Here is a 12,079-nt window from a genome sequence, read left to right as displayed (position 1 = left end):
GCTGTCTGGCACTCGCGTTTAACCAGGCTTGTCCTAGCCGGGTCGCCGTCCGGATATCCGCGGCTAGACGGAAGCGGGCGGTCCTTTCCTCGGCAAAGTGCAGCCATGGTGAGTACGCGGCCCGGTCCCTGGTCCCGCCATCCGTTGCCATCCGCCGCCTGCCGTGGTCCCCGCCGCCGCATCGGGCCGGAGGGAGCCGGGCCGGAGTCCTGAGGCGCTGTCCCGCCCCGGCCCTAGAGATCCACGCGGGGCTGAGCGGGAATAGCGGGTTCCCCGAACTCCTCCCGCGACTCGCGCTGCCCCTGGCGCCGAGCGGGTGCTGGACCTGGCCGCCGAGCGGGCCCAGGGAGTGGGAAGGACGGGCCCGAGCAGCTGCCGTGGCTCCAGCGTACACGCGGCTTTAAGGGAGCTCTTACGGAAGCAGGCCGGGTGCGCACAGGGTAACGCTGCTAGGGCTGTGCGTGGAGCTGTGTGTGGGGTGTTACATGGGAGCTTTAATCTGTGCAGTCTTGCAGGTACTGAGGCGGCCAATTCGGAGAGGGGGTTGTGGTGGTAACATGAGGAGACGGATACCGCGATACGTTTCCGCCTCACAGCTCCTCATTCTCTGTGTTAACAGCACCACAGGTTCTTAGGAACGACTACCTCGTGAGCAGTTTAGTAGTGTCTTAATCTATCTTTTTCCTACCAAGGCTCGTGGTCCCAAGAAGCACCTGAAGCGTGTAGCAGCTCCAAAGCATTGGATGCTGGATAAATTGACAGGAGTGTTTGTAAGTATCTCTTTGTGAATTCTGCACCTCAAAATCAAAACAAAAATACCGGTTTCACAGCTGGAATGTTTGTCTCCCTTTAATCTGCCTGTATTTGGCTTGGTAGGCGATTGGGAGCTTCTGTGAGGTTTCAGAGTAGCAGGTGTGTTAGTCTGTATCAGCAAAAAGAACAGGAGTACTTTATGCTCAAATAAATTTGTTAGTCTCTAAGGTGCCACAAGTATTCCTGCTCTTTTTGTGAGGTTTCAGTCATCTCGCCTCCACAAATCCTTGGCATAATTTGCCCACTGGTGGCAAGTAAGAGAAAATTATCTTGGTTTGTGACCATTTGTTTAACTTGGCAAGGGTTGTTCAGGGAGATTGAGAGTGGAGTTTGCAAGAGAGGGAGGCCATTTACATTTGTGGGATGTATTAATACAGTTATTGGGTTGGCTTGTCACAGAATAACTCAAATGTTTAGAACCAGGAACTGTTGTTGGGTGTTTCCCTACTGCAGCTGTCTCTAGCATATAAGGAGCAAGGCAGTCTGTGAGCCAGTGGGATCCAAACTTTATGAAGTTGTGAAGAAATCATAAGTCTAACCTAGTATTTATTGAGCATGTGCTATTTCTGTTTTGGAAGACGGGCTTTGCTGTTTGCCGATGTGATTGAACAGCTGGCAGAAATTTATTTTTTCTTCTCTTTGTAGGCTCCCCGTCCATCAACAGGTCCCCACAAATTGAGGGAATGCCTTCCACTCATCATCTTCCTTAGGAACAGACTCAAGTATGCCCTGACAGGAGATGAGGTCAAGAAGATCTGCATGCAGAGGTTCATCAAGATTGATGGCAAAGTCCGCACTGACATCACCTATCCTGCTGGCTTCATGGGTGAGTGGAGACAAATCCTGGGAGAGATGGGGAGGATTGGCGCAAATGCTCAGCTTAATAAACTGCTGCATGGCAAAAAATGAGCCTTTCATCACCATGCCGTGAAAGCCAGTGTTTGATCTTGGGGGTTACCCAACTGGGTGGATGGGGCAGCTGTTGCTGTGCAGTGTGGCTTGTGTTGGTTAATGTTTTAAGTGCACATTTAACCAGAGGCCATAATTGGCCAAAACCAGCAATCGGTGCATTATTGACACACTTGTTCCTGATTCTGACAGTGAAGGTAGTTTCTGTGAGCCTCAACAGATCAAACGGAAGAGAGCAGCTAGCTGACTCTTCAGAACTGTTGGAAAGTCCAATATTTTGTGAGACTTGGCAGTTGTACTGGGAAACCACTTCCAAACCATGTTGTTGGCCTTGCTTAAGCATTGGACTCTGCCAGTAGTTGCTCTGCTTTAGTTTTAAGTTGCATACTGCCACTAGTATTACTAACAAATATTTGCAATCTCTGAGTGGTCCTTTGCACCTGGAACTATTTTCCAACTTATCTGACGTGAGTCTTGCATAGCCCACTATTCCATGACACATTCTAATTGTAGCCACTTACCATGTAGACTGGTAGCTATTCAGGAGTGGGGGCTTATGTCGACATGGCTGACCCACTGTACATAGTTTTTATATACTTCATGGTGCTATATAAATGAAAATTTCTCACTGATGGTGGAACCTCTAGTGTGAATGCTACCGAATGGGGTAGCTTTCAAGCTATGGTAAAGGGCTAAGAACCTGGAAATGCCTCTCCTAATGAATTTGTTTGCTTGAAACCAGATGTCATCAGTATTGAGAAGACAGGTGAGCACTTCCGTCTGGTATACGACACCAAGGGTCGTTTTGCAGTTCACCGCATCACAGCTGAAGAGGCCAAGGTGAGCCCCTCTCTCTGGCAGTGTTTGGGAATGTTTTGTTTGCTTCTGATCTTGGTGCAGCCAGCAGAGTGGCTGGGTTTTGCTGCAGGTATCAAAACTCCCATGTGCATGAATCTAAAAGTTGGTGTCAGTCCTACTGCCTTGAGAGAGAATCTGAGACATTCAACGTACTAGGTGCAGTCTCCATGGGGTTAAAGGGGAAGTGGTGAGGGCTTATGTAGTCTCCATACACAGAAGGGTGCAGCTGGCTGTCTAGTACGTGGCAGTCCAAAGTGATCTATGTTTAAAACTTGTTTTATTATCCTTGCTGTAAGCCTTCCCTGGAGCCTTTTGAGTGGGGTGCATGTGCAGCTGTTCATTGGGGTCTTTACAAAGTGCTTGTTGAAGCATCACAGTAGAGGGCAAACAGTCAAAATACACAGTGGGCTACAAGATTAGAGGAGGAATACAGCTGTACTAGAATGAATCACTTTAGATGACATTAACTGTCTCTTCACTGAAGACCTGTCACATGGGCCCCCCTGTGGGCAAACGTTCGCTCTGGTGCACTCCCAAGTTGTTGTGCAGTCTGCTACTCTCCCTGCATCTATGTTCAAACTAGCCCCTACAGGGGGTAGTCAATACATGGGCTGTGGGCCAAATCTGGACTGCCAGGTGCTTTTGAATGGAACCCAAACTCTTTTTATTTACTTATTATTATTGTTGGTTTTTTATTGTTTTCTCTGGAGTCTGGACCTCGACTATATCTTGACCAAGAAATTTGGACCTTGATAAAAAAAATAATTGACTATCCCTCCTTTAGCTCTGGTTAATCTGGTGCAACCTCCCAATATAGATTACTGTGACTTTAAATTGAGTACAGTTCTAGTACAGAGACAGCCTTATTTTTACCAAATGCTCAAGGCAGAATTTTCTGGGTGCAGTAAATATTAAACCTGCCTGTAAGTTCCTTTGCTTTAAACAATTATACACTGTCTGATCAAGTTCTGAGACTTGATCCCTATTTTGCAACAGTAAAAATTGGAATGAAAAATCGGCCTGCTAAACCCAGGGTTTTGAGTTCAATCCTTGAGGGGGGGCATTTAGGGATCTGGGGCAAAAATTTGTCTGGGGATTGGTCCTCCTTTGAGCAGGGGGTTGGGGGACTAGATGACCTCCTGAGGTCCCTTCAAACCCTGATAGTCTATGATTCTATGATAAGAGGCCTGCGCCAATATTCTGTATCTGGTGGTGCATGAATTGTCACTTATTTGGGGAAGTTGGTATCTGTGGAAGAAATGGCCGTTGGGTTGGGTCCAGGGGTCCTGGTCACTGGAGTAATCTCAGACTCACTAGTGGTTTCATCTGTTTTTTTAAATTGGAAGCCGCAAGGATGTCTGAAAACTGCTGCCCTTATTTGTGTTTGTATGCAAAATCTGCTCTTGATGGATGGTATGGAGCACAGGAAGGGCAGTGCGAGCTGTAAAACAGAATGGCTATTAATTGGATACGACTCAGCAAAGTTTCTCAAATTCAAATGTGAAGTCAAAACCTTTGTCTTTACAGACAGACACTAAAATAATGGTTCTCCAACTCTTGCATCAGAGAATTTATCTCAGTGTGGCTGTTCTGTGAAATTACATGATGTGGTACCTTGCTTAAGTGTTCTTAGTTTAGAAAACAATAAACATTTCTACTTGTAACTGCCAGCCCTGTGGTTTGGCTGGGTTAGTTCTGCCATACATGTAATCTCACTGTAGACACTGTAGGCCAAATCACTCCCTCAGCGACATTTGTTCCTTCCCCTTTGTTGCCATTTAGTGTTGCACAAGTGTCCGATGGGATAATTTGGTCTACAAAAGTGTCTCCTATTGGTGGTACATGAGCAGGAAAGGTCTCAACTTGACTCCCAGATCCCAGGAGGAGATTTTAGGGCTGGTATTTAGAGGAAAACATCATTTTACTTGTAAACTCAGCAGTTTAGATCTAAGGGAGGCACAATGGACACATCTTCATGGTGCTGCTTTTGGTTATACTTCTGAGTAGAACCATGCTCAGATCTCTTTGTGGATACCTTCCCTCCCAATCTAGATCTGTTGGAGCACTTGGGTTATCTAGAAAGTAAAATTAGGGTAACATTAGGAGAAGGTGAAAATAAACTTGCTTTGCTGCAGTGGGGATGGGTATGTACAGTACTCAATGCCTGACTGCTCTAATCTCCAGGCTACGCTGCAGGCTGATTCTCTCCTGTATTTGCTGCCCTCTGAGCTATGTTGTGACTCTCAAATTTGATCACTGTTAAATTTACACCACAGAAACATGAAGTAGCCATGTAGGGATCAGAGGTTAGAAAACCATTAGCTTTGTAGACCACATGAAAGGGTTCTGGCAACTGCTCTTGGTCATGGGCCACAGTCCAGGGACCTACACTGGAAGCAAAATCTGGAAATCAGCTTCTCTTTTACTTGCCTGCCAGGTTCACAGTTCCCTTTGTAAGAGGTCTACTCTGAAAAGCCTCAAGTGCAGTGTAATTTGTGTTAAAAATGGACTTGGCCTCAAGCTGTCTTTTGTTACTGAGCTGGGATGTCAGTGAATACCCCTGCTGACCTTCCCAAGGCCAGCAGCAAGACAGTCGTGGTGGAAGTGCTGGAGAGGGGGGAAAGTTGCTCTCTTTAACTTCACTCTGGAGTAAATGAGTATTTTGAAAGCCTCTTAGTTGGACACTTTGTTCTGGAGTGGAGCTTGGCCTCTGCCCTTGGCACATGGCTTATCGAGCTGTGCTGATGCTATTGTGCAGAGGTGATGCTTCATATGTTGTATCTAGGTCCTGCCCTGAGCCACATAAGCTGTCAGTTTAGTCTGCTTGCATTCATTGCTGTTGGCTTGTGTTCACAGTACAAGCTGTGCAAGGTGAGGAAGATATTTGTGGGTACTAAAGGAATCCCTCACCTGGTGACCCATGATGCCCGTACCATCCGCTACCCAGATCCCCTCATCAAGGTGAATGACACTATCCAGATTGACCTTGAGACTGGCAAGATCACAGACTTCATCAAGTTTGACACAGGTATGTCATTCCATCTCCTCCGGCACTCAGCTCTCCAAAATAGGAGACCAGGGGTTTGAATAAATGGAGCTATAGCATCCCCCCTTCAAAGGGAAGAAGGTATTTAGCTGAGCTGCACTGTCTATGGGATCAGATTTCATTAGATGGGCACAAAGTGGGCTTGGAGGTGCCAGAGCAGTTTCATAGTCCCATGTCCAAGTGTAACAGCAATACTGACTTCCTGGTTTTAGACCACTGTGCGGTATAGCTGCTGGGGAACTTACCGAGTGAAAATTGGCACAGATCTAACATGCAGGCAGCAGCACCTGGGGTATATCACTTTGCCATGTGGGAATAAAATAGGCAATGCCCTTGGGCTAACTGTTGCATGTTGTAAGGCGAGCATTTGATTCCAGGCATGGGATGGAATAGGAGTGGTAGGGAAACTTCTAGATTATAGAAGTTTCACTGCTCCTCCCTCGTCACACTCCAGATATAAACTCCCCCAGTGTACATGGTTTATGATGTCTAGTGCTGTTTCAAATGAGGCACCTCTCTGAAATGTGGATTGCCAAAGACTGTCTTAAGGCAGGTCTGCACTTGAAACACTGCATTGGCGCAGACACAGCGCTGTCTGCACTGGTGTGTAGGTTGGTATAACTGCATTGGACAGGGGTGGATTATTCTCACAGAACAATGTAGTTTATACTCAAGTAATTTTGTAGTGTAGACCAGGGCCAAACCTTATTTTCTGTTTCTCAATAGGGTCTTCTCCACAGGCAGTGTAGGGTTCATGCTTCCGGGGCTGCTCTACAGACCGCAAGGAGAGAAGGTGGTTCTCTAGTTGTCCTGGCCGAGGAGGTGCCCTCCATGTGTGGCCTGGGGTAGGGGGAGGAGTGGGGACTCTTCCTGACTTTACTCAGACTGAGTGCACAGGGGCTTGAGTGGGGGAAGTGGAAGAGCCCCAATGCCTGCACTTGAATTGCATTTTTTGGTTGTAGACTGTTTCTCTTCAAGATGTTTCCTCTTCCCTTGCCCAAACTGGAAGGGATGCCGCATGAACTGTGTGTGTGTTCCCTGCTGCAAACCCAAATGCATCGCTGCTGTTGAGATAATCTCTTGCCCTGGTGTTGCATTTGTGTCTTGTGGAGGGGCTGACAGTAACCCATTCACGTAACATCTTGTGCCATGCTAAGGCAGTAACACGTGCAATGTTGGTGTGCAATTGTATGTAAATTCTTCTAAACGTGTGGCACATACTGAAGTTGAGATGCACACATTTGATGTGCCACATCTCAACTTCAGTATTGATCAAGGCAGGAGCTTAAAGAAAGCCCTGATTTCTTTAACTGACTTCTTCATATCGATCATCACTTCCAGTAGGACAGTGCTGATGGGGTTGGAGAAACCTGGGTCATAGAAACACTTGGTCTCAAAAATAATACCCTTACCTCCCATGTTTCAAACTTTGTAAAAAAGTTACTTATTTTGTCCTGATAGTCTCTAAATTGTGATGGTGCTTTGAGGGTCCCTCTGTATAGTGCAGTCTTTTGGATAGGAGGAGTGAGATTATGACAGTAGGAATAAAACTGAGCGAATGAAATATGACTGCACTGGAATAAAGCAGTGAACACCAGCTTCTCACTGCAACTGTTCATATTTGGTGTAAACTTAAACAGATGCCGCTAGCGCCTGTCCATGGACTTGCATGGCCTGAGGTGGCCTCGCTTTTTGGACAGTCAGCCTAATTGTAGTAGGTCATCGGGTGCCAACACAACTAATCGGACCATGTGCTGTCCGGTCTTTTTTCTTTGTAGCATCTTGGTCTGACTGGTAGGGTTTCTGTTTGACCTCTGTACCGGGGCATTACCTTATTGCAGCAGCATCGGACCAGACAGTGGTGCCCCATCTCTAGCAGTGGTCCACACAGGGTACAAATGATGATGCACATTGTCATAAAGTGCATGGGGTTTATTCAGATTCACAAACTCACTAGTGGTCTTCCTTCCACTTAGGTAATCTGTGTATGGTGACTGGTGGTGCTAACTTGGGCCGTATTGGTGTGATCACTAACCGGGAGAGACACCCAGGCTCGTTCGATGTGGTGCACGTGAAGGATGCCAATGGCAACAGCTTTGCCACCAGGCTCTCTAACATTTTTGTTATTGGCAAAGTAAGTGTGAGCTAATAGAATCCCTGTTGCTTTCCCTCCCCATGTCGGGGCTTGTGCTGAAGAGCCTCCTGCTGGATAGATGTCTCACTTAGGGGGAAGGGGCAAACAAGGTGCTAACTGCAAGAGAGACGGATGTGTTCCCAAGCTAATTCTGAGCTTGTTCTGTCTGAAGCTGCTGTTCCAGCTGCTGTTCGTAGCAAAAGTTAAACTTTGGCTGGGGCTGCCATCTGGCTCCACCCCATGTGGTTCTAACCTCCTACAGGCTGTGGCCTGTTCACATGGCTGCCCTCTCACCCACATTAGTTGTAATGCAAATATTTTTGACCAAAACAGCCAAATTGCTCCGTGAATGTACAGAAACCATTGTGTGCGCTGAATTGAAAAGTGGTGACCTCAGGGCACTGGCTGTGAACCATAAGCTGAGCATGTCCACTCATGCAGGCCATTTTCCCATGAATGTGTCCTCATGCTGTGGAACTTGAGAGCAGATTGTGGCTTCTGATCAGCTAGCAGAGATCACTCTACAAAGCGACAAGATGCTGTGCTGTGCTAATGGAAATCCACCTGCTCTTTACCGTGTTGGCCAGAAGGGATCCTGTGATAATCTAGCCCGCTCTCCAGTGTAACACACACAGGCCACAGAACTGCCCTGAAATAATTCCCTATTTGAGCTACAGCAGATGGTTTAGAAAAACATCCAGTCTTGACTTTAAAACCACCAGTGATGGCAAAGCCACCACAACCCCGGTAAACTGTTCCAATGGTTAATTATTCTCATGGGGTCCCGTTCTGAAAGAGGTGACTGTTTGAGGCCTGAGACCAAAGTGGGGTGGCCTCAGTAAGGCTGCAAAGGGGTCACAGGTGCAGTTACCCCAGATACAGTGACTAGGTGGAGGACTAGTTAATAACTGCTAAAGAGGCAGTTCACAAGTCACTAAAGGCTCTTGACCAAACAGCAAGCATTAGGAAGACAGTCTCTGCTCATTGAATACAGTATTTTAAAAATAGTTACAAATGAGGAGTTACTTGTATGTACTTCCAGCAGCAAGGAAAAGGAACAGGTATTAAAATATGCTTTGGACATATTAGCCCAGCCATTAAGGGTCTGATTCTGCAAAGTGCTAAATGCCTTCAGCTCCCACTGATCTTGATGGGAGAGGAGGATGCCTGCCGCTTACAGGCTCGGACCATAAGAAGGAATATATATTTTAAAGTGGGGCACTTTGCACCAATGCTGCAGTACATGATGGGTAACAAATTCCTGCAGCTATGTTGCCTTTATATTGTCGAAGAGGCAGGAGGCAGGGATTCGGCTGCTAGTGCAAAATTCTGAGACCATGTGTGTCCCTGGTGTTACCTCACTGACCTGTGGGACACCAGACTGAATTTAGTCCTGTGCCTGTCCATGAGTTCTGTCACTCAGTAAACTATACTGTGTGGCTATACTGGATCTGTGCAGCGGTGCTTGAGTTATGTCCTGCACGTAGGGGAAATGTTCCACTTGATCCTGTAATCTGTGTGTGAAATCTGCTGTGGGTTTTTGACTGATGAGCTGGAACTAGGGAATGCACTGGCAGAGCAGCTGACTACCCTGGCATTTCAGGATTAACTTTACTTTGATCCCCATGATGGATTTCTTATGAAAGACTAAGGTCTTGTCTAAACAAGGTTTTTTAAACCAGTTTAGTTAAACTGGTACAAATCCTTGTGTGGCTGCTCTTCTGCTTTGAAGCATTTATTTCAGCGTAGCTTAAATCTGTTCCTAATAGATTTAAGTTAAATTGAAATGTGTCCATGCAGCCTTTTGCATCTGTTTTAACTGAATCTGTTTTAAATCCCACCTTAACACAAAGTTGCACCAATGAATCTAACAAGCCCTTAGAAGCTGCTGCAAAGAGAACCGAATTTACTTCTCAAGAGGGAGGTTCTCTTAGGCCTGGAATAACATGGAGGGAGCGGGGGCGTGTAGTCTGGAGTTGGGTAAAGCACCGATACTATGAAGGTTGCTTGATTGTACTGTGTTGTGATTCTCCCCTCTTGCTTTAGGGTAACAAGCCATGGATCTCCCTGCCCCGTGGAAAGGGAATCCGTCTGACCATTGCTGAAGAGAGAGACAAGAGACTGGCAGCCAAACAGAGCAGCAGTTAAACGCTCAAAAGTGGACAAACAGCAGGCCATTTCCTTTGTTAAATAAAATTGTTACCAACTGAAACACTGCCTTTTTCCCCACCCTCTGAACACCAGTTCTTGCAGTCCTGTGGTTCTGATAAGCTGGCACCGCACTGCAGGCTACCAAATCACAGGACTCTGGTCACTCTAGAATACTAGGTCACATGTAGAAGGAAGCAGCTGAGCTACTACCTGTCCCATATTATAACCCAGGGGTCGGCAACCTACGGCACGCGTGCCGATTTTGCCTGGCACGCAGCTCCCAGCCAGGGTCCCAGCCGCCGGTCCTGCTCAGCCCGCTGCTGGCTGAATGAACGGAACCCTAGACCGGCAGGAGGCTGAGCTGGGCTGGTGGCCGGGACTCCGGGCCGGCAGCAGGCACACGCCCCCTCACTGCGCTCGGGTTCTGCAGCTCCGGGAAGTGTGAATTGCCACTGCCCCTCCCGGAGCTTCCACCCCTCCTGCTGCCTCAGCACTCTGCGGGGGAGGGGCTGTGCGCACGGCAGCGTGGAGCCAGTGTCTGACCGGCATGGACATGGAAGGGGCAGTCGGAGCAGGGGGTGGGTTGGAAGGGTCTGGAGTTTGGGGGGTCCTGTCGGGGCAGGGAGTGGTTGGATGGGGTGTGGGAGTCCCGGGAGTCTGTCTGGGGGTGTGGATAAGGGTTGGGTCAGGTAGGGGGTAGGTTCCCGGGGGGGGGGGGCATTGGGGGGGGGGGGGGCCGGGGGGGGGGGGGTGGGGGCAAGAAGGAGGGAGGGTCTGGGGGGGGAGTGGGTGGGGGCGGGGCTCTCCTCCCCGTCCTCTCTTTTGATTGTTGAAATATGGTAACCCTAGGCGAGGGGGGGGTGCATGGGGGCTGCATGCATCCGCTGCAGCCTGCAGGAGCCCCAGGGGCCGGGGGGGGCATGGCTGCTCCCTGCTAGTAGCATTGCCGCCTTTGCAGGGCTGCTACCCCCCTGCAGTGCGCCGGCTCCTCTATGGCTGGGGCTTGCTGCCGCTGCAAGTGGAATGCTCTGGCTCTCCCGTGCCTCTGGAAGGCGGCTTCTCCCTGCTGAGCTGCTGCAGCAGCTCGAGCCCGACAAAGCCAGTGAGTGGACTCAGGGCGGGGGCCGGTGGGGTGGGGAGGGCTCGCGGGGGCACTGTGCACTCTCCGGGGGAGTTTAGGGGGTTGGGAGGGGGGAACCTGGTCTGGGGAGCAGCCCCTGGGGTCTATAAAGGCTTGGGATTTGCCCCGCAATGAACCGATGTGCGGGGGGCGGGGGGAAGGTTGAAATTTCGCCTAGGGCGCAAAATAGCCTTGCACCGGTCCTGTCCAAGGGGGTGCATGCTCCCCAGGTTAAGAGCCACTGTACTAAACTGATAAAATCTGCATTTTAATTTTAAATGAAGCTTCTTAAACATTTAAAAAAAAAACTTGTTTACTTTACATACAATAGTTTATAGACTTATAGAGAGAGACCTTCTAAAAACGTTAAAATGTATTACCGGCAGGCGAAACCTTAAATTAGAGTGAATAAATGAAGACTCGGCACACCGCTTCTGAAAGGTTGCCGACCCCTATTCTAACTTAAAGTTGTGGGGTGGGGAAGACTCCTTGCTACTGGGGTCTTAAGACAGGTCAGTTGTGAGAAGCTTCTTCACAAAGCCTCTAATGCTTTTCCCCTTAGAGCAAGGGTTCTCAAATTGGGGGTTGTGACCCCTTGGGGTCACGAGGTTATGGGGGGGGCGGTCGTGAGCTCTCAGCCTCAACCCCCAAACCCTGCTTCACCTGCAGCATTTATAAGTGTGAAATATTAAAAAGTATTTTTAATTTGTAAGGAAGGTTGCATTCAGAGGCTTGCTGTGTGAAAGGGTTCACCAATGCAAAAGTTTGAGGCTGTCTGCTGCCTCCCAACAAAATTAAACCAAAAAATGGGTTGTCATATTTTGTATATCTACACAACAGCATCATCTTCTAATATAGATAGATCTTCAGAGACAAAGCAGAAGAGGAGGGTTTATGACCAAACTGCTGCTAGCTCAGGTTGTTTTCCTTTTGTTACATCTTGCCCTACTACATCGTTTTCTGTGACCCTGGCCCAGCCTGGATCATGGATTGCTGCTCCTGCACCCTATTGATGCGGTAAATCTGAGTTGACTAAAGACAGAAAGGC

The 12,079-nt window shown here is 48.3% G+C and overlaps 1 protein-coding gene across 2 annotated transcripts; it reads left to right on the top strand.

Annotated features, from left to right (window-relative positions):
• On the top strand, window positions 1-9,972 carry RPS4X (ribosomal protein S4 X-linked). 2 transcript variants are annotated; one of them, XM_034782072.1, is made up of 7 exons: window positions 27-108; window positions 693-770; window positions 1,459-1,639; window positions 2,465-2,562; window positions 5,437-5,608; window positions 7,603-7,760; window positions 9,807-9,972. In XM_034782072.1, exons 1-7 carry the CDS (start codon window positions 106-108, stop codon window positions 9,906-9,908), a joined length of 792 nt encoding a protein of 263 aa, XP_034637963.1. In that variant the 5' UTR covers window positions 27-105; the 3' UTR covers window positions 9,909-9,972. The 2 variants fall into 2 exon arrangements, with proteins under 2 accessions (XP_034637964.1, XP_034637963.1); XM_034782073.1 differs by lacking the exon at window positions 7,603-7,760 and having other exon boundaries at window positions 1-108.
• The last annotated feature ends 2,107 nt before the right edge of the window (window positions 9,973-12,079 follow it).

This window comes from Trachemys scripta, chromosome 9, assembly GCF_013100865.1.
Source record: "Trachemys scripta elegans isolate TJP31775 chromosome 9, CAS_Tse_1.0, whole genome shotgun sequence".
Classification (NCBI taxonomy): Eukaryota; Metazoa; Chordata; order Testudines; family Emydidae; genus Trachemys; species Trachemys scripta.
This window is presented reverse-complemented; position numbering and strand designations above follow the sequence as displayed.

What these genes read in the sequence shown, in the direction of transcription:
- RPS4X (XM_034782072.1), top strand. An exon ending in CTATCCTGCTGGCTTCATGG is followed by an intron (nt 1,640 to 2,464) that starts GTGAGTGGAGAC and finishes GCTTGAAACCAG; the next exon opens with ATGTCATCAGTATTGAGAAG. An exon ending in TCACAGCTGAAGAGGCCAAG is followed by an intron (nt 2,563 to 5,436) that starts GTGAGCCCCTCT and finishes TTGTGTTCACAG; the next exon opens with TACAAGCTGTGCAAGGTGAG.